Source organism: Gossypium hirsutum, chromosome D04 (genome assembly GCF_007990345.1).
Source record: "Gossypium hirsutum isolate 1008001.06 chromosome D04, Gossypium_hirsutum_v2.1, whole genome shotgun sequence".
Lineage (NCBI taxonomy): Eukaryota > Viridiplantae > Streptophyta > Magnoliopsida > Malvales > Malvaceae > Gossypium > Gossypium hirsutum.
The window spans coordinates 34,218,686-34,242,739 of record NC_053440.1 but is presented as its reverse complement, the minus strand read 5'-3'; the positions used below and the strand labels follow the sequence as shown (position 1 = coordinate 34,242,739).

The 24,054-nt window shown below is 33.1% G+C and overlaps 2 protein-coding genes across 5 annotated transcripts; one reads left to right on the top strand and one right to left on the bottom strand.

The window, feature by feature from the left end:
- Positions 1-5,873: 5,873 nt before the first annotated feature.
- LOC107948778 (uncharacterized protein At5g41620) lies at positions 5,874-10,153 on the top strand. The gene is made up of 4 exons (XM_016883421.2): positions 5,874-6,068; positions 6,467-7,024; positions 7,906-8,028; positions 8,272-10,153. The coding sequence occupies exons 2-4, from the start codon at positions 6,536-6,538 to the stop codon at positions 9,673-9,675; spliced, it is 2,016 nt and encodes a 671-aa protein (XP_016738910.2). The 5' UTR covers positions 5,874-6,068; positions 6,467-6,535; the 3' UTR covers positions 9,676-10,153.
- Positions 10,154-10,787: 634 nt separating this feature from the next.
- Positions 10,788-13,343, bottom strand: LOC107948779 (bifunctional nitrilase/nitrile hydratase NIT4B). 4 transcript variants are annotated; one of them, XM_041091315.1, is made up of 5 exons: positions 12,612-13,343; positions 12,377-12,494; positions 11,780-12,073; positions 11,250-11,528; positions 10,788-11,138 (listed from the first exon to the last, which is right to left on the bottom strand). In XM_041091315.1, exons 1-5 carry the CDS (start codon positions 13,143-13,145, stop codon positions 10,990-10,992), a joined length of 1,374 nt encoding a protein of 457 aa, XP_040947249.1. In that variant the 5' UTR covers positions 13,146-13,343; the 3' UTR covers positions 10,788-10,989. The 4 variants fall into 4 exon arrangements, with proteins under 4 accessions (XP_040947249.1, XP_040947250.1, XP_016738911.1 ...); XM_041091316.1 differs by having other exon boundaries at positions 11,780-11,953; XM_016883422.2 differs by having other exon boundaries at positions 12,377-12,541; positions 12,725-13,343.
- Between the last annotated feature and the right edge of the window lie 10,711 nt (positions 13,344-24,054).

The window sequence follows — 24,054 nt, the reverse complement described above, 5'->3', positions numbered from 1 at the left end:
ACCTGAATATCTCTTACTATACTGTTCATATGATTGTTTCGTTACTTTCATATGAAATTAGATTCATCAAGGTTCGATTACATAATTTATTCACTATTTAATTCCACTCCTACGAATTCTTGTGATTTTTCCAATCCACACCACTGCTGCTGTCAGCCTCTGTTTTCAAAGTAAACCTTACCTATTTTCGGGGTTTCATGGACCAACTAGGGCCTTGTCATACATATGCCCACATATGATCATACTTAGCCATTCCAATGGCTGATCATTTGCTCAACACTTCCATTCCAACTATAGTTACATCATGAAACCATCTATACATTCATAAACACGAATGGTCTAATGCCATACTCCACTTCTACAAGCCATTTTCGCATGGCTGTACACTTATACATTTCATAAAGTACTCGAAAACAACAATGGGTAGTCCTATACATGCCATATCAAAATTCAACCAAAATAGTACCCAAAAGAGCCTTTGATAGTGTGGGCGACTTCGACTTCAAGATCCCGAGTCCGATAGCTGGAGAACCAAAAAATCTATAAAAAGAGGAGCAGTGTAACGAGTAAGCAATTTATGCTTAGTAAGTTTTGAGCAAGGAATTCCAGCATAAACAAAGAATAACACACATTTAGCTAAACGGAATATTTCACAATACACAATTTACCGATATCAAACTTGCTTCACAACATTAACAACCCTTATGTACATACACAATAGACTAACTTAGCCGAAGGCCGGTAGCTCGTTTATCAACTGAGCGAACATTTATTTGTAAGGGCTCGATTAAATTCAACACATACGTAACATATCCCCATATTGGGATGTTTTTCGAGTATTCGCTGGAATTTTACAGCAAGCTCATTCATTACCAAATCACGTACCTTCGGGATTTAACCGGATATGGCTCCTCGTTCAAATGCCTTCGGGACATAGCCCGGTTTTAGTAACTCACACAATGCCTTCGGGACATAACCCGGATTTAATAACTCGCACGAATGCCTTCGGGACTTAACCCGGATTTAGTATCTCGCACAAAGGCCTTCGGGGCTTAACCCGGAGTTTGTATCTCGCACAAATGCCTTCGGATCTTAGTCCGGATATATTCACTTAGCACAAAGCCTTCGGGACTTAGCCCGGACAGCATTCAATTAATCATGCACATCTAACAATAATTCATGGCACATTCATATTTCATTTTCATTTGCGAAACTCAAACACAAGGCACATATTGTCCTTGCACATTCGGTTCAATAGCCACACATAGAGCATGATTTAATCACATCGTAATTTAAGCTCTCTTACTCAAGAACTTACCTCGGGTGTTGTCGAACGATTCCGCTAGCTATTCAACCACTTTTTCCTTCCCTTTATCGGATTTATTTCCCCTTTGCTCTTGAGCTTAATTAAACAAATAAATTGATTTCATCATTTAGGCATCAAAAAGATGAACACAAGGCACTTAGCCCATATTTATACATTAGACATTAAAGTCTCATACATGCAAAAATCATGCATCAACACAACATATTAGCTAATTTCTTTCCCCTTGGCCGAATATGCATGTCTATTTTTGGGGTCGATTTCAACACTTAATACACACATATACACACTAGTAAAGCATCCTCCCCCTTTTCATCAATTTAACACATGCATTGCTCATTAACATGCAAAGTTACATTCGGCCTTAGCACACATCTTGCTAGCCGATTCTTCTCCATTTAGCAACCAATGCACATATGTGCTCACACAAAAATGCTAAAAAGGAGGTTCAAGAATCATCAAGCCATCATCACATGCATCATTAACAAGCTTCATATTTTGCATGCAATGGCATTAACACAACCTCCACCTAGGCCGAATCTTAACTCATCCTCATGCCTCATCACCACAACATCAAACACCAACCAAGAATGATGCATCCATGGTCAAGTGCCATTTCCATCACATAGCAAGATTTAGACCATGGGCTAGGTAGAACTCAAGCTAACAACTAAAACATGCATGCATCTCATGGAACATCATCAAACATACCTTAGCCTAGCTACATGCATGGCCGAATCTCTTCACCTTTCTTCTTCTTTCCTCCTTAAAATTTTTGGCCAAGGATGAACCAAAGGATGAGAAAATTTTTTCTTTGTTTTTCTTTCTAATTTAGGCTAAATGAAGGTGAGAAAAGGATGAACAAAGATCTTCTCCTCTCTTTTCTTTAGCTCACGGCAATGGGGGGAAAAGAATCAACTACACACTTTTTTTTGTGTATTCATCATACTCCTTTTCATTATTTAATTTCCATGCCTATTATTTTATTTTTTTCCACCCATGATGCACCAACAAAACATGTCTATGACATGTCTTGGCCATCAAACTTGGTCTACCATGCTTGTCATGGCCGGCCACTACTAGTAGGGGGGGAATTTGACATGCAAGTCCCCCCTTTGTCCACATGCACTAATAGGTCCTCACACATTGACCTATCACATTTTAGAATTTTCTCACATAAGTCCTATTGACTAAATTCACATGAAATCAACCAAATTGAAGCTTGAAATTTTCACACATTCATAATTACATATTCTAGACAATAAGTATCACATTCAAACATTTCGGTGACTCGGTTTAGCGGTCCCGAAACCACTTCCCGACTAGGGTCAACTTTGGGCTGTCACAGGACAAATTTGAATAGTTGAATGACAATTTTGTAACTTTTCATAAATAGATGATTCAAAAAAATAAAATTAAATGACTATTTTATAACATTTTATAATTAAGTGATAAAAAATTACCTTAAATACATAGGAATAACAACTTCATAATCAACTTTTTATATTACATATGTATAAAATTCTTTATATGTAAATGATTTTTGTTTCAATATAAGTTTCATTTGTTTGAAAAGAAAACAAATGTATATGAATCAATTCATTAATAATTTCATACCTACCCATTATACTAATTGTTTGCATTAATTTTAGTGTTCAATAAATAAATTTATATAAACTTTTTAGTGAATATCAAATAATATTTGTATTGAAGTATATAAAATGAAATTACTTTTTTAAAAAAAACAAATACAACAAAACAATACTGCATTAATGACAAATACTATATAACCTTCCGCACATTCCCCAAACACCTTTATTTCAAACACATTTGGTCATCTTCAAACAAGAAGAGACCAAATCCCACGTCATTTTATATTTTATAATTTTTTACTTATAGAGTTTAAAAATTTTATTTATAATGTAATAAATGTTAACTTTTTGTAAAAATTTTAAACTCTATAAGAAAAAAATTATAAAATACAGTGGAACATTTAATCTTATGTTGTTAGTTAAAAGATGAAGGAATTTCATATTGTCTAGGAATAAGCTGCAAACTTATTCATAAGTCTATATATACACATATCTCATATCTCACATTACTTAAGAAAACAAGGGAAATGAGATTTTGGGTCTATATAAAGGCCTGTTTGTAAGTTTTATTTCCACATTAATTGGTGGCACCAAAAAAATTATAAAAAAAAAGTACTGCCACTTTTGTTTTATATAAAGGCCCATTCTTGTAAATTTTTTAAAAAAATGGCCTTTTTTAGAAATTTAGTCATTGGAACACAAGTAAAAGAGTGTTGATCAAGAAGTGCTTTACTAAAACGGGCTGACTTGAATGTGTTTTACAGGGCAGAGGGGAAAAAAGTGCTGAACTGGACGTGCTTTTTTTCTTTCCCCTGAAAACGACGCTAGCTCAGCACGTTTTAGTAAAATCGAACAATTCCTATTATTTTTTAAAAAAGTGAGCCATTTTTGTAATTTTGTAGGGAAATGGGTTTTTTCTGGTCAATTGGTCGTTAGATTTGAGTTATAAGAATGAAAAATGGACTGGTATTTATAGCAAAATAAAATAATTGTTGGGCTCTTTTAAAATTTTACCGTTGTCTCGTTTGAATTTTGATTGTTAGGAATATTACTGTTGGAGGAAAGCACATCCAACTGGACACGTTTTTTTTGCAAAATCAACCTATTTCTTTAAATTTAAAAAAAATAATTTGAAGAATTTAAAAACGACATATTTTTATAATTTAACCTTATATTTGAATCAATATTTAGTGTTGATCTTGATTCCTAAATCCAAATTTAGGAAAAAAATTTATAAACACCTGATCCGAGTCCAGCTATTATTATTATTACCTCTGATTTTGTGAAGTAACATCCAGTAATTATGAGATTCGAATATTAATATCCAGAGGTTCTTCTTCCATCTTCATATTACAAAATTTATATAAAAGACAGAAGAGAAAAAGAAGTGTAGACAGGAAGGTCCTGAGCCAAGTTGCCCTCCACTAAGTATACTAACATGAATACATGATGGAAAGCACGTGCTTCAAGCTGTTTAATATTATAGACAACCAATCTTCTCATTCTCTTTTCCTCTTTTAAACAACATATTTGTACATATATTTAGGTGGGTCAGTGGAGTAGTAAATCTTACCGATTTAACTCATTTATATATATAAGGTCTTTAATTAATCAATCTCGGATTAGCATAATAAGTAGCATTGAATGAAATACCAATTCTTTTTAGTTTTTTTTGTTACTACTTGTTATTGTTGTAGTTAAGAAAAAAAAACAGTAGTTACCACATTATTTTTTTGTTATTTATATTCTTTTTTTTAATATTAGAATACGTGAGTTTGAGCATACTTATACGCATTTGATCCTTCTATTTAAGTTGACGAGAAATTATGAATAATTTTAAGCATTATATAAAAAAATATTTTGAAATTTTCTTACTTAGTGATTATAAGCTCCTATTAACAAGAGTCTTTTTTTTTCAAGTATTAAATAGGAGAAAAAAGTGGAAAAAAAACTGTAAACTTCAATCTAAAAAGAAAAGATTTTGTTTTGGTCTAAATTCAATCTCATTTTTTTCAAAAGTTTATCAAAATCAATCAATATAATATAAAAAATCAACAAATGAACAATTAATTCAACTCAAATTAACTAATAAAATTAAATATAAATCAAAATCACACATATAATAAAATTTGAACATAAATCTCCCAAGTTTTTGTACTTCATCCTTGTGGTTAAAATTGTTTAGTATCAACATTTTGATATTTAAATACTTTCATATAGGGATAATATTACTATTGAGTTTAAACTTTCGTTTAATGTGTAATGTAATGTGGTATCTATATGAAGAAAATATTTAATTTGATACTTATATTATTCTACCATATATCAATGTACCTCAAAGCTTTAATATTGTTCAATTTACATGCTAATTTTGGGACCATGAATAAATGAATGTGACATGTAGTTATATAAGGATTTTGGATTTTGAATATGATTTTAAGCAATAAACAATTAAAAAAACTTTAAAAATTATAAGATTTTTCATTAAAATTGAATTTAAAAAATTATATTCAAAATTTAAGAGAATATGTGACATTCATTTATTCATTATTGTCAAGTGACCGTATAAATTAAATGATAGTAAACATTTGACAGAAAGTTTAGGAGAGATGAACCCTTTCATATAACATCATTTATGAAAAAAAACTATTATTTATTGTTTAAATCATATTTCTTAAAAAAGAAAAAGGAACAACATATTTCTCTTGTTCCGAAAATTTCCATGTCCTAAAGCGAAACTAAAGGGTCCCAACCAAAAAGCCAAATCCAAAATTTTCGCTAATATTTCCGCGTATTTCAAATTGCGGCTCGGCTGATGGGTTCGGCTTCTACTCCCACCATTGACCAAAAGTCAAATAAAAAAACCTCTAATTTCCAATCATAGTAAGACACGTAAGTTTTCAATAATTTGACCATACAACATCTCATATTCTTCTCTTTTTATGTAAAGTCACAGTCTGTATATGATCAGAGTGAAAATACTTACATTTCTTTTCTTCCTAGTGCTTCGAGAAGCCATCAAAAGAAAGTTCTCTCTTATCTTTTTCTAGGGTTTGCTTCTGAATCTGAAAACTCCAACTTTCCCTCTTGTTTTCTTGCCTTCCGAACACTCCTTGGTACGACTAACACAAGCGATGAACCTAAAGTTAACGGTAAGTTCGTGAAAAAAAATATTAAAAAGAAAAGAACAATGAAATTTTCTCCTTGTCAACTGATTTTCCTTCTTTTCCAATGCAATAAAAGAAATAAAATCTATTGTTCTATCCCTCAATTTCCTACAATTTTAGTTTTTTCTGTTGTCTGAAATCTGAACTGTAAACCGACAACGTTTAACTCAAATCTGTCTTTTTCATAGGTTTAGTTTATTCTGTAGTTTTTACTTTACTCATTTTTTTCATCCCCCGAAAGATATGCTAATAAGATCTAAGCATACTACTACTCGTAGAAAATAAAAGAAAAAGTGGCAATTTTAGGAAAAAGTTTGATTTTGTTTTCATTTTTTTTGACGATTAATAATGGGTTTAATCTTCATTCATTGTCTTGTTTATAGATTTGTAAGATCTGAGAAGCAAATTTAAGCAATAAAAAGGAAGGGGCGGAATTGATTGAAAGAAAAAATATGATGTCAAGGCAAAACTTGGGCGAGATTGACATAGAAAATTTACTCCCCGGCAAAATCAGGAAACGAGGGTGTTCATCTTCAGCTTCGTCGTCATCATCAATTATGCAAAACTACAGATTCAAGAGGGCGATTCTAGTGGGCAGCAAAAGGGGTGGATCCAGTACCCCCGTGCCTACATGGAAGCTGATGATGAGATCGCCTTCAATGGCGTCAATGCTACGAGCTATGGAGTCTCCTAGGTATTCAGGATCACAAAGTGGGAGTAAATTGAAGGGGCAGCAGCAGCAACAGCAGCCGGTTTCGGCCAGGAAGCTGGCGGCGACTCTGTGGGAAATGAATGAGATACCGTCGCCTAGAAGAAAGGAAGGAAATGAGGAGAGGAGGAGAATGAAAGAAGGGAGAGAAAAGGGAGCTGCTGCTAGGTCGGTTCATTCGGGTTCTTTGCCTCCTCACTTGTCTGATCCTTCTCACAGCCCTGTTTCTGAGGTCGGTTGTTTTTTCCCTTTCCCTTTTAATTTCTTTTTAGAAAAAAATAAATATATTTTAAAAAATTGCATGTTATTTGTCTTCACCATAGGAATGGAAATTTTAGGAAAAAAGGGTCATTATCAGGAAAGTGATCGCTCTCAAGGGATTTTTTTTTTGGAATATTATGGTTCTTTTGTTCTTTTATTTGTTTTCAAGGAATGAGCAAATAGTTGGGGTAGGTTTGGTTTATGTTGTGTATTCAAGATTTGACCAGTTGATAACTAATCTATTGAATTTTGTGACTTTTGAGTCGAGTGTTGTGGTTGTAGTTTTTGCTTTTAGCTTTTAAAGACCCTGAATTATCACTTGGATCTCCTTCTTAAAGAAGCACGTAAGATTCTGCTTTTGGTGAAAGTACATTTTTATCAGAAAGCTGTAATACTAAAAGTGTTTTAGGATGTAACCCCATCCTCATCAAAACACCGAGTTTCTATGAAATATTGTAGGGTTAATTGCAGTGCTGCATCAAACCAGACTTAAATTTCACTTTTAAATGATACATTTCTCAATAAGAAAATGGTGCTTAGCACTTCAGCAGAAGTTTGTGATTTAAGACTTACTGGTTTTTTGCTTAGTTGCCAAATGTGCTCAAATTTAGTAGCTTGATGATTTTATCTCTTCGAATGCCAAGTACTCAAATTTAGTAGCGTGATGTTTTCCACTCCAAATCTCACTCGTCTGTAATTGATACTGTTTCCGACTACTAAGCCTCAAATACATGCAGCCAAAATCTACTACTATTCTTTTTTCAGTGTAATGATAACCTAACCTATTGATTTTGCACAGTATATCTTTTTGCTTGGATAAATGATTCTGGTGTTATATTGGTTCCTCTTCAGAGAACGGATCGATCTGGAACTGGTTGTCGCCAGAGAAGAGCGTCATCTGTTTCCCACAAGCTTAGGCATACTGACAATAATGTTGGGGTGTTGGATTCGGTTAGCAATGCCAGTTTAATGGAGGTATTCCTCTTGGATTTTGGAAAGGATGCAATTGCCTTCTTTCTCACCATTTCATATATAGTTTTTAAGTACAGAATACAAGGTAGAAGAGAAACTATTCTATTTTATTTTGAATATTTTTATGAATGTTTATGTATTTTAATCTTCTTTAGCTCACCGTCATTTCAGAGTTTGCTAAGGTGTAGGGTAGTTGAGATTATGGTGAGTGCAAAGGAGATTAACGATCTTTATTTGGTAATGCAGATTGAAACTAGATCTCATGCCCAGACTCCCAAGGGATCAACTGTTGGTGTTAAGACTCGTTTGAAGGATGTTAGTAATGCCTTGACAACATCTAAAGAACTATTAAAAATTATCAACCGCATGTGGGGTCATGAAGATCGTCCCTCGTCAAGTATGTCCCTTATTTCAGCTTTACATGCTGAGTTAGAGAGAGCTCGTCTTCAAGTCAATCAGCTTATCCAAGAGCAGCGCTCTGACCAGCATGATATCAACTATTTAATGAAGTGTTTTGCTGAAGAAAAGGTAGCATGGAAAAACAAGGAGCAGAAAGTTGTCGAGGCTGCTATTGAGTCTATTGCAGGTGAACTTGAGGTGGAGAGAAAGTTGAGGAGACGTTTTGAAAGCTTAAACAAGAAGCTTGGGAAAGAACTAGCTGAGACTAAGACATCTCTTCTGAAATCAGTGAAAGAACTTGAGAGCGAAAAAAGGGCAAGGGTTGTAATTGAGCAAGTATGTGATGAACTAGCCAGGGATATCAGTGAAGATAAAGCTGAAAGGGAAGAGCTGAAGAGAGAGTCTGCCAAGGTTCTTCAAGAGGTTGAAAAAGAAAGGGAGATGTTGCAGTTAGCCGATGTGTTGCGTGAACAGAGAGTTCAGATGAAGCTCTCTGAAGCTAAATATCATCTTGAGGAGAAGAATGCAGCTGTCGACAAACTGCGGAACCAACTCGAAACTTTTCTAGGTACAAAAAGAGAGAAAGAGAAAGGGCACTGTTCTCTAAATGAACCTAACAGTGAGGAGATTGCTGCCTATTTAAACAGAGTCCATTTTGGTTCCCATCCTAGTGAGGAAAATGAGGAGGATGGAGAAGTTGAAGATGCAATTGAATGTGAAGAAGACTCGGCTGAAAGTGATCTCCTAGAATTAAATATGGACAACAACAGCAGCAACAACAACAAAATCTACAAGTTGGCGTATGCTTCTAATGCTGCTCGTGATTCAAGAGAACCTCAAATAAATGAAGACATCACAGGTAGAAAATCTGCCTCTAGCAAATTACCAAGGAGGAGTACTTCTCTACAGAGGAGCATGTCAGACGGAGTTGATTGGGGCATGCAGAAGGACAGGCATCAAGATTCTGTTGATAATGATTTAGAGTGGAGTAGATTTACTGAACTGGAGAAGCAAGTAGAAACAAAAGGTTATGGAGATGAAATGCATGGATATAAAGCTGTAAAGGGTCTTAGGGAACACCTTTTATCTGGTACAAGGGCAGGTAGGGTTTATGCTAGTCCAACATGTTCTTCAAGAGATATCAACAATGTAGCTCAAGAGAGGCCACCTTTGGTGCCTGGTAGTGTTCCGAAGTCGAGGTTGGCAGAATGCAGGAGTGAAGCCAATAATGCTAGGAAATCAAGATGGTGAAATACAATTTTGTTGAGTATATGCTTTGTTCACCATTCTCTAGTTCCCTTCTGACCTTGCAAAAGTGAACTCTGGGCAAGTGGAAGTAGTTCCAGATCGAGCTTGTTAGATTTGACAGCAAGAAGATTCAGGATTTGGATAGAAACGAGTTTCTTTTTTTCGTTGGTTACTGCTTTGTGTGATGATTCCTCTAGAGGTGCTCAAATTGCAATGATCGCTGGTCAACATGTTATGTACCAGTAATTGGACCATTGATATGATCCAGCATCTTTTGTAGAGCCTTTTTTTTTTTTTTTTGGTTCCTTTTTACTTAAAAGGAATCTATGCTAATTGAACCAGTTTTATCTTGTGCAAAGTCTTGCGGTATAATTGAAATGTAAAAAATGCTTTAAGTGTTCAAAATCTTCTTCTATACCGCCCTTGTAATTTTGAAGTATTTGAATAATGAGGCAATGGAGACCAGGGATCTCTGTATGAATTACAGACCTTTTAGCGAGTTATGCAGAAAAAAGAAAAGGTAAAAGAGATTCTGTTGGGATCATACTTAGGATCAATAGAGGAAGTCTCATCGGCACACATTTTTTACACTCACAAATCGAGAGGAAAACAGAAATGGCAATAAAAAGTGATAGAGTTGTATGACTTAAATTCCTGTTAAAATAAAATACAAGTGGCAAGATAGGGGATTCTGCAAGGGCAAAGGGTGAGGGTTGAAGGTCGCAGCTCATCGCAGATCCCCAATAAATAAAATATTGGACTGGGGTCACAACCGAAGGTGCGGGGGCCAAAAACCCCAACGGTACGGTACAAGCTACACAAGTGAAATCCATATAAAAGTTTACTTCCTCTTTTTGGTATTTGATTAGAATAAGGTGTTTTAAGCTTACTGCATTACTTCTAATAGACATATTCTATACTCCTCTTGTATCATTCGAATTCGATGTAGTGAATTTTCTTATGCTCTGCACATGGTTTTCCTGTGTGTTCTACTTTCTCTCTTTCTTTGTAATTTATTGTCATTATCGACGTTCAATTTTCACAAAAGGATTGAATGGATAGGTCTCATTTCAATGACCATTGACGGCATTTATGGCTACCACTTTATATTTCAGTAAATAAAAACTTCATTCCATGCATTTATCGAACTATACAAAAGCATACAGAATGTTGATAACTTACCTTGGTGTTTTGTAACATGGGAGGCTGACAATGAACTATCCACTGCATTTTTCAGAAGATCCTTTTAAGATCAGCAATTATGAAAGTCTAAACTAACTATTTTGCTGTTAGAAAGATATGAACTCAGTTCTAGATCTAAGACAAATCAACGAAAGCTTCTGTCTTCACAGCAGTTTGATAAAGAACAAGGTTGGGTTTGTTTGCAGACCAACCAACAGAATCTGGTCCCATACCAAGCCCTACTTCACCAAATTCTAGCTTTGCTCGAGTTATCTCTTCAAGATCTAGAAGAGTAAGAGAATGTGTCTACTAAGTGAGGTTAAAGTATCTTCATAGATGATCAATGTTGAAAAATGTTATCCGGTCATGGAGATAAATATTAATAGGAACCTTACCTAGATCAGCTGATATAAGGGACTCTCCTTGGTAATTAGGTCCTGCCAAAATGGTCCCTGAGGGTGAAACAATAACACTGCCCCCACTGCATACTATTGTGTCCAGTAGGTCACTGTTTGAATCTCCGTCTATGCATTTGAGTGGCAGAGAGTAGTCTTTCCTGCGACAGAACTGGTTGGCAGATAAAACAAAGCACCTGCCCTCTATGGCAATGTGAATCATGGATGCTCGCCATTCTTCCCTGGCATCAGCAGTTGGTGCACAATACATTTGAATACCTGTGAATACGGTGGACTAAATTTAAAAAAAGGAAAAAGAAAAGATTTTGATGTTTGTAATGGAAAAATGGCAAGCTCTAGTCAGAGAAAGAAATATCCAATAACAGCAATGCCTAGATCATTGTTCAACGATGTGCACAAAGAAATGCTGTTTGTCTATATTGGATTTGCAGGGTGAATCTAGTAGAAAGCCATGAACAAAACATAATTTATCAAGGATTCCTCAACTGGCAACAAACAATAAATTCTACCTTTAGCATACAATTCAGTTCTCAAAGATGGGATCCTATTGTCCAAATAAAGGAGGCCACCAACTTTCCCAATGGCTGTCCGATATAATGGCAATGATGATTTCTCTCCAGAACACCATACTACACATTCCGATGCACTTCGCATTAGCTTCCGATGTTTTCCGAGATACCGTCCTACAGGATCAAAAAACAGAATCGTGCTAAAGAGATAGAATCCGTCTTTCTCCACTACTCCCATTACTAAATGAACTTTATATCTACATGAAATTTTCGCAAGTCTATCAACTTCAGGACCTGTGTACATAAAAATAACCAATACGAAATCACAAACAAGACGAATAGGGCATCTCAAGTTCTGCATACAACATAATAGATCATAGAAACAAGAAACGATTGCAGCATCATCCTTAGATAGATTAACTAACAAGTGCATCAATTGTTAGAATCTGCTAAACTTCCAACTCATGTTTAAACTAGAAAGTTCAATTCTTTTCATTCTTGGACAACAATGTCTGCAGGTAAATTAATCTGGTATTAATTACTTTCATATACACATATGGATCCTATAAATCTGTTTGAAAGGTGAAGAGCTGGGACCTGGGACCTCAATGGCAGAAGCATGATACTTGGGAAGCTCCTGATTATCTTCATTTGGAGACTCAAAAGGAAAGCCCCTTGGATATCCACCAACAAAGGCTTCTGGGAAAACAACTAACTGTGAACCATATGCAGCTGAGCCAGCAATTAGCCTCTCTGCTTTATCTACTCATTAAAAATAATAACAACACTTTCAATTATAAATAAATAAAAAAGAAAAGAAAACTGAGCTCACCATGATATGGGTAGGGACAGTTTCAAATAAGAAAGGGGGAAGGGCCCAGCTAGATTTAAACAAATTTCCCACCACAACCCTAACAAATAAGATTATTGAGTCAAATGGGGTACCTAGTGTGGCGGGAGTGTCAAAGAAAACAGTGGAAGCTTGAACCACCGTAGCCCTCACTCGACCCTTTTCCATGTAGGCAGGGGCAGAAGCGAATAATAGAGTCGGATGGGTGACGGGGTCGGGCGGGACTAAGTCGGGCCGGGTTTGTTGAAGGAGCCATTGAATGGTTTCGCCGTTGGTTCGGTGACCCATTTCCCGGGTCAAGCGGAATAGACCGGAACAGCAGGTTAAAGGTATCCTGATCCGCCGATCACGACCATCTACTTTGATGTGGCGGTCGCCCTTATAACGGCGTCGTTTCTTGGACGGTTGTAGAGAAGTGGGTCCACCTTCTTCTTCTGCATTTTCTGGGAGTAAGGGTCTTTGTTCATTTTCTTCTTCCTGTTGTTGTTGGTCCACTGATTGAGTTTGGGAATCCATTTTTGGTTTCTTTTTTTCTTCGTCTGGTTTGTTTCTTCGTTTTTCTTGCCGGAGTTGTTGTTGTAGTAAATAACGATGTCTGAATTCGCAGTCGCTTGGTAAAAAGCAGTCGTCCGCTTTTGTGGGTTCTAATGAAACGAAAAATGCCTTTTTTTTTTTTTATTACAATAACAGCAAATCCCAAACAACCAAATTACAACTCCAACTTAAGTCGCTTAAAATAATAAACATCTTTAATCATCATATCATTAATATTTGTTGAACAATAAAGAAAAATATTATTCTAAAATTCTATCTTTTCCTTTTAACAGAATTAGTCATTACCCTCTCCCAACTTATAAGTAGTAGAATAATGCGTTTCAATGCATTTGAACTCATATTTAATAATACACATGTCAATCGAGTTAAAACTCAATCAATAAAACAAAACAATTATTAAAAGTATATTATTCGGGTAATATATATTTTCATTGTGAATTTATCCATTTAAGGTATCTTTTTTTTTATTTACTTGTAGCCTATTTCATCACATGGTTTGATTTGTAACAATAACACTGTTAATTTATGATAATGTGATATTAATAGTCAATTAGACGATAACATGTGATAATCTCTTATATAATAATTAAAAATATTAATATTAATATATATCCTTCACATTAAGAATGAACTTAGACAAATTATTGTCTTAATGTATTTGATATGAGTAACTATTTATCTAAATTCATTTTAAACTTGTTTTTAGTAATTTTATATATTTGAAATCGTTTAAAAAATTATCAAGTTATTTATATTATTATTTTAAAATTTAAAAATATATAAAAACATTTTAAAAATTTTAAATATAAAAATTAATAAAAAGTATAAAAATATTTTACAACTAAAATGAATCTGAACATATTCAAATCCATCTAAACAACTATGTAAGAGCCCAATTTTACCCGGGCCCAACAACAAAAAAATAACAATTCATTTACAATGCTCGAGAGCCCAAAAAATTATTACAAGCCCAAATACAAAGAGTGGCCTAATGGCCCAAAATCCTAATCATTCAGCAGAAACCCTAGTTGCCCTAGCCCCCTGCCGCGCTGCTCCCCAACATGTCAGCGGACGCGGCACCCGAAACCTTCCCCCTTGCACCAAATGACAACAGCAACTCCGTTGACTTCCACCACCCATGCAAGAAACACAAAAAAGGAAAAGAAGCAGAAACAAGCAATCAAAAAAAATATATTGTAATATTATTTCAATTATAAAAATCGATCTTTGTAACACGAAAAAAAAATCGAATACAAAAAAAAGAACAGACTTTTAAAAAGGTAGCTCTTTTATTTATTTATTTCTATTTTTGAAGCAAATATAAAAAAAAAAGAAGGAAACACATTTTTTACTTGTTTTGCCTCGCCTCCGTCGTGAGGGTCCTCTTTTCCGACTTGAGAGGGCTTCGAATCCCTTGGGATTCGTCGAAGGACCCGTTGAAAAAGGGAGAAACTGAAAGGTTTCTCCGCTTTGGGTTAGATTTTGGCTGAGATTTTGGGGGCTTTAACCCTATATTCGCGTTTTACGCATTTAAAGGATAAAAAAGACCTCTTTTTTTTAATTTTTAGCCACAGGAGGCGACGATCGTCGTCGCTGATAATCGGTGGCCATGGCGAAGCGCCGACGGCCTTGTGGTCAGACTTAGGGAGAGCCAAAAGAAAAAAGAGGGAAGAAGGAATATTTTTTTTTTGAAAATAAGGCTAAAATGTTTTTTTTTAATTTTTTTACTTACATATGCATATCAAAACGACGTCGCTTTGGCCTGGCTTCAGAAACCCCAAAACGACGTCGATTTGGAACTCAACCCGAAAACTGACCCATTTTCCCCTAGGATTCGCCTGTTTTTGAGGGGAGGGGATATTTGCAACTTTGGTCCTTTCGTTTTTTTCATCTTTTTAATTTAGTCCTATTCATTTTTATTTGTTTTAATTTTCGTCCCATAATTTAAATTCCTATGCAATTTAGTCCCCTGACCCACTGTGAACCCCTTGGGGAGTGACACGTGTCAATATGATATGGATAATTGCCATTTGACCCCCTAAAGTTTCCTATCTTATTTTAATTTAATCCTTTATATTATGTTTCCTTATAATTTAGGCACTAAATCTTGTTATATTTTAAATTTAGTCCTTTACTTCCCTTTTTCTTATTTATTTTGCAATTTATGCTTTAAGTTCTATTTAAATTTCAATCTAATCCTTCATTTATTTAATTCTGCCTTTTTATTTACTTTTTTATTATTCTATCCCCTAAAATTTTATTATGGTGTCGATTTAATCTTTTTATTTAATTTTCAACATTTTTAATTCCTTATTTATATTTTATCCTTTAATTTACATAACTTGCATTTTTATCCTTAAGTTTCTTAATCATCTCATTTTAGTTCTTTTTTTTGTGCTATTTTTTTATGTTTATGTTATTATTAAATGATTACTTTTGTTAATTAATATTTTATTTTGTCATCATTAATACTACACAACCATGATCATAGCATTATCATACCTTTTTTATTATTTCACCATTTTTTGGTTATTACTAATGTTCCACTTATTATTTTACTATTGATACCATTATTAAATAGTATTATTAATAGGCTAAAAATTATTCCGACTACCATAGTTATTATTTTGTTATCATTTTGTGACCACGTAAGTTATTCTATATTATTTTTGTCATTTCCATTTATGCAACATGTTTAAATATTCGTTTATTTTTGTACCAACACTTGAATAAATCAATCACATATTGCATTAAATGTCATATCTATTTTTTACCCAATGCACAAAAAAGGAAAATTTTAAAAACTGAGGCAACGTTCTTTATTTAAAGATTCAAGAAGTTGTGCCTTAACTTATGGGCTTTGACTTTCTCTTTGAACCTAAATAACCGAACATCTTTTTTAGAACTAAAGAGACATGAGATTGAAATAGTAATTAAATAATGAGCAATCTTATTTTTGAGGATTCTAGATGTCATACCCTAACTTACGGGATATGACCTTTTTGTTTTGGTTTCCTCGAGATAAGAAAGCCTTTTACATAAGTTTTAATTTAGTTAAGTGATTTTAATTAAAAAAGGACATTATGCAAAGAGGGACTGTGTTTTAATTTCTCTTCGAATTTTCAACTTTCGACACTAAGATATCAAGTAATCAATTTGGTTTCAATTTTGGGCGTTATGAGGTGCTAATCCTTCATCACTTCCTCATACGTAATCGACTCCCGATCCCATTTCTTGGATTATTATAGACCGAAAATAATTTTAATAAATCTAGCATTTTATTAAAATGACAAAGCCTTGAGGTGATCCAATCACACCTAATTAAAAAATATTGGTGGCAACTGCATTTTTGTTTTTAAAATAAAAGTCGATTTCAAAAAAAAGGTTTTGACACTATATATTATATAGTTTTTCAAAACATTATAAACTTTTTACATATTTTTAATAAAATTTTAAATTTTTAAAATTTATATTTTATAATAAACTAAAATGTGATATTTTATAATAAAAAAAGTATCTCGATGACAAATGATTCTCTAGATAATGTATGTTGATAATGATTTGTCCAGTTCATTTTAAATGTGAAAAGATAATTTTGATATTTTTAAAATTAAACCAAGTCGTTTAATCAGACCAGTTGGATTGAGAACCAGTCGATAGACTAATTCAATAATAGACAAAAAGCTTATTGAATTGTCGACCGATCAAAATCGCTTTTAGACCGTGAACCGAAATTCGGACGAACCGAGAATTTGAACTAACTTTTTTCTCCACCAGCCCACTGGCCCGATCTTGACATTTTGGGGCCCTAGGCAAAACAATAAATCGAACCCTTTTAAAAAAATTATAAAATGTAATACAATAAAATAAAATCATATACTAGTAATTTCATTAAAATAATATGTTTTATGACATTAAGCAAATGATATATTTTTCTAAAAAATTTAAAAATATATATTTTTCATTCAATCTATTCCTATTTCATCAATTACAAAAACACAAAAAAATCATAAAAAAATGGGTTCTACGAGCATTTTAAGATGCAAAATCATTAATGTCTCTTGTTTTGTTATCAATATTAGCGAAATTTCTAGGATCATAAATATCCAAAAAAGGAATTGTTTGTTCTTCATCAATGTCAATATCAAGAGGAATTGTTTGTTCTTCATTACGACCAAGATTTTCAATATTAAATACATTTGGCACATCATTAGGCTCATTTGGATCATTAATTTCATCATTCTCATTGACATCATTATGAAAACTTTCATTTGATTGATCTAAATTTTCATTAAAAAAAATTTATTAATAACACCTTGTTGTGATTTTTTTAACTCTTCAGCGTGTTTTCTCTTTTTCGTTTTTTCACTTCCAGATAAATGCTTTTTAGGAAACATTATATATAAAAGATAAATCAAATATTCAAGTAACACAAGAAAATAAAACAATAGCACCTGATAGAAGAATTCTAAGTTGAATATTTGCTTTCACATCTGCTAATTCCAAAAGTCAAATTGAGTTACTGGAATTCTGTAAATATAATTATAATAATCAATTACAAATAAACATTGTAATTAAGAATATCCAATTATTTGTGAGGAAAGTGCAACTAAAAAATTAAATGAGTAACAAAAATAATTAAAATTTCAATCACTTAAAGTCATAAAAAGGGTATGTAGTAGTATACTTGTAACAACCCGATTTTCAGTGATGTTGGAAACAATGGTTCGAGACAACCAAATTTGAAAAATAAGCTCGTAAATTTTTATTATTTAATATTTACGAGCCAAATATGGTTTTTAAAAGATTTTTGAATTAGTAATTTGTGTTTTATAAGGCTTTATTATGTTAAGTGATTTAGAAAAGAGGTATCGATATCTCTGTCCTATAAACCAAGTCCTAAATATTTTTATAAATATTTATGGAGTGTCATTAAGTTATTATTAAAGTTTCGTTAAAAAAAATTAACGTTTTGGTAGTTAATTAATTAAAAAGGACTAAATTGAAAAAGGTGAAAAACTTGCTAATTAAAGAAATAGTGATTAAATAGCCTAAATAGTAAATAAAGGAGGACTAAAAGGGAAATTGGACCCACATGGGATGGCTGAAGCAGCATAAGTATAGAAAAAAAATCAAGAAATTGATGTGAAATAAGGGCAAAATTATAGATTTTGCCAAATTTAAGTGAAATAAAAGGGAAATTGAAATTCTAGACATTTTCATCATCATTTTTCAATTCTAAAACAGCCATTGAAGAGGGTTTAAGCTAGTTTTTCAATATTTGCTTCATATCCGAATAGATCAAAAACAGAGTTAGATTGTGGAAAAGAAAAATTATCGAATTAATAGTTTACAAGTCATGAACAATTGTCAAGGTAAGTTCGTGTAACTTAATTGTGTATGTTTATATGCTTATATTGAGTGTTGAATATGTAAATTGTGTAAATGTCATATATGTGTATGTAATTGATCTTGTAACTAAAAATCTCTGATAAATAAATAAGTCTCGTTTGGATAATGAGATTCGATGGATATAGGGTTTTGTTTCCCGAAATGGTAGTGTTCCTACATATGTTGCAAACGTACCGTAGCTTGAAAGAACGTCCCGTTATAAGCCCTCTCAAACTTCCCGTTATAGTGTTTTTACAAGCTTCTCGTTAAATGCTCTTCGGAGCATCCAGATCGATTGTGACCCTACATGTGTTGTAGGCACACCGTAGCTCTTATGAGCGTCCCGTTATATGGCTTACCGTGAGCTTCCCGATTAAAGGCTCTTTGTGAGCTTCCTATTAGTGATCGCTTGAATTTCCCATTATATGGCTATTCGGTGCTTCCTGTTAATTGCTCTTTGGAGCTACCCGTTAATTGCTCTTTGGAGCTACCGTTATAGGCTCTTTGTGAGCTTCCCGTTATATTATCCGGATAAGCTTCCTGTTACAAGGCTCAATGAGCTTCCCGTTATAGTGCTTGAGAGTGAGCTTTCTATTTAAGTGCTCATAAAAGCACTCCTGGATATGAATTGATGAATTTATAGTATTGTACACTTCAGGTGTACTACATAAGTATCCATCAATATTTCAAATGATTCAACGGGTGAAATTCTGTCTTGAGAACATGTGAAATCAAAATGAAACTATTATCTGTATATGCATGAAATACTTGGAAACTCGATACTTGATGAGCTCATCCTTGTTTTTTTTATTCATATGAAATACATGACTAACATGTTTGTTGAGGTTATATGTGTTAGGCTAATTGCCAAATTGCTTTGCATGTATTATGCATGTTTATTATATAAGTAAATGAATGGTAAGTTAATTTCCCGTTATACAAACTTACTAAGCATTAAGTGCTTACTCTATCTTAATTCATCTATTTTATAGCACTCAGAGGCTTGTAAAGGTTGGAAACTAGTCGAAGCTACATCACACTATCTCCCAGACTTTTCGGTATAAATATAAATAGTAAACAAATTTTGGTAATAATGGCATGTATAGGTTAAATGTTACCATTGATAGCAATTTAATGTTGGTTGAAATTAGCCATTGGAATGGCTATTAAATGATATGTTTTGATATGTAAATAGTCTTAATATGCTTTATGAGTATGTTTAAAGGGTTGAATGAGGAAAATCATATTAATATATTGGATATTAGTTTATGATAGTGTATTTGGTAAAACATGTTTATAAGTATTAGGCTATCTTGGTAAGTTAGACATTTGATCATAGGTATTAATATGTCATGTACAAGACTTGAATTTGGCTAGGTTTAAATGTTTTGAATTGGCTCTTGAGTGTGTTTAAATGTTTATATAGGTGGAAGGTGAAATTGAGTGAAGAATAAGGCTTGGAAATGGCCTTATTTTGTCCACACGGGCAGAGACACTGGCATGTGTCTCAGCCGTGTGTGACACACGGCCTACCACATGGGCGTGTGTTCTGGCCCTGTGTCTCTAGCACACGGGCGTGTGGCTTGGCCATGTGACCCCTGCACTTAAATGTATTGCAAGTCAGAGAGTTACACGGGCTAGAGACACGACCGGGTGCCCTACTTCAAATACCATACAGCCTAAAAAATAGGTGTGTCACTTGGCGGTGTGAGCTACACAACCTGACCACACGGGCATGTGTCCCCTACACCTTGGAAAATTTTGAAATTTCACGAAAAATTCTTTGATTTTCTGATTTAGTCCTGACTTGTTTCTAATGTATGTTTTGGGCCTCGAGGGTTCATATAAGTGACGATGTGATAAATTTATGACTAATTTCTGATATGAATGTGAAGTAATATGAAATATTTGAGTCTGATAAGTAAACCCTGGTAATGCTCCTAAACCCTATTTCGGCGACGAATACGGGTTAGAGGTGTTACAATACTGCACTATGATTAATCAAAAAAGAAATTAGGGGGAGAATCTAAATATAAGGATGACTTAATGACTTTATTAGTTAAAACCCAAAAATTTCATCAAATTAAAAATGAAAAGATTCCAAGAAAGAAGAGGAAGAAGGGAGACTTATACCTACAACAATGGTATATCCGACAGACCGTAGATGGGAGGCTCTCAATCTCTCAAATATAAAGTAAAATTAATAACGCAAATTGATTGATGCTAATAACTAATGAATGATATATTCCTAAAATCAATTTTGGCTCTATTTAGTTTGTAGAAAAAATTTCCTGTTGCCATGGTTATGTGCCAGTAAAGATTGAGTGCCAGTAATGGCTGATTTTTTTAGGAAAAATTAAAATTCTTTTTTAAATTTAATGGTAGGAGTTGGAATTTGGAAATTAGAGGAGGTTTTGAGAAGCCAAGGAGTTGAAGATGAAGTATTTATGGCTAAGAATTGAAAGTCCTAAGCATTTAATTAATCTATTTTAATTTGAAGATTTTTTCCCACATTAAAAAATGAATAAATAATTTGTTTTGGGCCTCTTTTAGTCTTGGGCCCTGGGTAGCTGCACTTCAAAATAGCCCCAGAGCCGGCCCTACCAGCCCATTGTCATTGTTGCTTCTTATTGTAGCCGACCAGCAACCCTTTCATTCTGCAACCATTGATCATCGACTTTAAGATCGAGTCAAAGACACCCAAATAGAAAGTAGAAGATGATAATATGAGCTGAAAAGAAAAAGAGTCTAAGAATGAAGGGAGAAAAAGATGAAAAGATAATAAGTAGAGGCACCAATAGATTAAGAAGAAAAGAAAAAAAAATGAAAAGATAGGGTTTTGTAACTTTTGTTAGGTTATTTTATTTTTTACTTTGGGTTTAATATAGTTCGGCTTTAATATGTTAGGCCTTATTGGTAACTAAAAGGTTTATTTTAAGTTAGTTTTTTAATAATAATATTATTTATTATTAAGCAGTGAATCAATTGGGTTGATCAATTGAACTAGTCGTATCGAAAATTAATGGTCTTACTAGTTTGATCATTGGTCCAATTCTAAAAAGATTGAAAAACTTATATTTTTATTTATATTTTCCATGTGGAATGTTGAAATGGTTGTCATGTGTCACCACCTGATTGACTATCATTATCATGTGAGTACAAACTAGTGGTCTTAGTGCCTGTTGAAAAAATATGGTAAAAAACGATTTTATAAGCATAGTGGAAAATTAAAATTTTTAGAACTATGTGCTTGTGTTATTTATAACAATAAACCCTAACCAAATTTGTATTTATGCTTTATGTTAGGTGGTCTAAATTGTTTCCTGACTTTGGACTAACACGGTCTTCTCAGCTATTCTCAAACTTCAGCTTGCTTAGAGTGTAGGCTCTAACTTCATGAATCAATTGCATAAAATGAAAACTTTATTAATTTTTTAGTGGAGAAAAATAATTCTCTTTTAGGGACAAAAACCCGATAAACTAAGCTCTCTAGAAAGTATAATTTATCTTATAATAAATTACCACTATTTTTTGACAGAGTAGCAACACTCAATGTGATGTATTTTTTACTTGAGCTATGTCTCTTAATATAAAGAAAAAAATAAAAATATTTTACTTAAACAAGAGTTAAATAAATAATATTATTTTAATGAAAAATACAGATATTCTCCACTAGGAATACCTAGGGGGTGACACCTATTATGGGAGATAGCTTTTTCGCCTCTTGTATGATAGATAGGCTTATTGGGCTTGCATATTGTATTGAATTTAATTATATGTGTTATTTGGACCTTTAATCAACTTATATAATTTCAGTAACCCAATAAAATTTTTTCTATTTCCAAAATATTATTTATTTAAATGAATTTAAATAATTTTTTCAGTTAAATTATTTTTTCAAGTAAATTCTAATTCCATTAAAATCACGACGATATTACCATCCTAGAATCTATGAGTAAATTAATTTAGTCGACTTTTCAATAAAATTGCGATGACTTAATTAATTTAATTTTCTCTTTGAACCTTAATTATTTAATTTCAATCAATTAAATAATAATTTGAATAATTTAATTTAATTCTAAGTCATCTCTTGCGTATGACAAGAAAATGCATTTAGTGCGATAGTGATATATGTGATATATTTTGCTACATCATTTTCATTTTATTTATCATGTTGATTTAATTGCAAACTGTCAAGAGTTGTACCAAGTTAGAGGAGGGATGGATTGAACACATAAAATTAGAGCTTAAATAATTTGCAACGAAGTTCTAACTCTTCATCAATTAATTACAACATTATTTAGTCATTGAGTCATTATACTAATTCAGGTGCTCGTCCAATGACCTTTTCAAAAACTACTTATTCAAGTACTCGTCCAATGATCTTATCATATGTGTGTTATCTTCGTAGGATATCTTTAATCTCTTTGAGTTAAATCTATTTACCAACATGATCTTATTTTATCTCATGGTAACCATTACGTCTTATTTTATGAAAAAGTCAATTAGTAACACATAGTAATTAAATCACTTGTCTCAAAAAAATGGCTCATGCTTTCAATACATTAAAATATATGAGTCATGCATACATAACCTGCAACTTACTTAGGATTGAGGTAAGCAACATTATGAACATCACAAGTGATTGAATCTATAAATGGAACTAAGATTTTTTTTGCTTGGGTCCTATCCAATGTATTATTAATCCAGACAATCACATTTATGTCTCTATTTTTTAGGAGTCATCTGCTCTGATACCTAAGGAAAAGTATCTCCACTTAGACTTTGATAAACAACATAATAGTCTTTTAATCGAGTTGCTCAATTTAGATTAGACTATGAACCATTTAGATTACCTACTAATATAAGTTGTCTTCTAGTACTATAACTCGACCACATAATGCAACTTATTATTAGTTATGTAACACTCCACACTTGATCTTTAAGGATGATCCATGAATGGCGTGTCACTGTCTTAAAATCATTATTTTCCAAAACTATGTCTGGCGTAAACCTATTTACGCCACAATATAAAATGTAAACTATTAATCACTCAAGAATAAATAAGATAGTACTTTTTGAAAACAAAAAATACTTCACAGAAATTTCATTAGAACCATAGGTTCATGATCATGTTTTTAGGTACAAAATACATTCCTTAAATTGTAAATGTTTTGACACCACCCTCATATAATGCATAATGCAAAATATAAGAAGTTTTACAGTGACGATAGTCCTCTAGTGTAGTCTTCAGTGATTCCCTTACTTCGTCAGCAAGCTTGAAAATGAAAAGTAACCAAGTAAGTTCAAAGAACTTAGCGAGTTCCAGAAGAAAACATTGCAATGGTTACATATAATTCAATAAGCCTTTCCAACTCAGTAAAGTCACACAGTTCGCCAGTTGGCACATGCCATGCAACCATACACTATTCTTTTGACGTGTACACTACACCCATGCAACCATACAAGCTACCTTCTT

Coding starts and splice junctions, on each gene's coding strand:
- LOC107948778 (XM_016883421.2), top strand. CDS start 6,536: ATGATGTCAAGGCAAAACTTGGGCGAGATTGACATAGAAAATTTACTC. Junction 7,025..7,905: donor CTCACAGCCCTGTTTCTGAG/GTCGGTTGTTTT, acceptor GTTCCTCTTCAG/AGAACGGATCGATCTGGAAC. Junction 8,029..8,271: donor GCAATGCCAGTTTAATGGAG/GTATTCCTCTTG, acceptor TTGGTAATGCAG/ATTGAAACTAGATCTCATGC.
- LOC107948779 (XM_041091315.1), bottom strand. CDS start 13,145: ATGGATTCCCAAACTCAATCAGTGGACCAACAACAACAGGAAGAAGAA. Junction 12,495..12,611: donor CTGTCCCTACCCATATCATG/GTGAGCTCAGTT, acceptor TATGGTTCACAG/TTAGTTGTTTTCCCAGAAGC. Junction 12,074..12,376: donor TTCTGCCATTGAGGTCCCAG/GTCCCAGCTCTT, acceptor TTATGTACACAG/GTCCTGAAGTTGATAGACTT.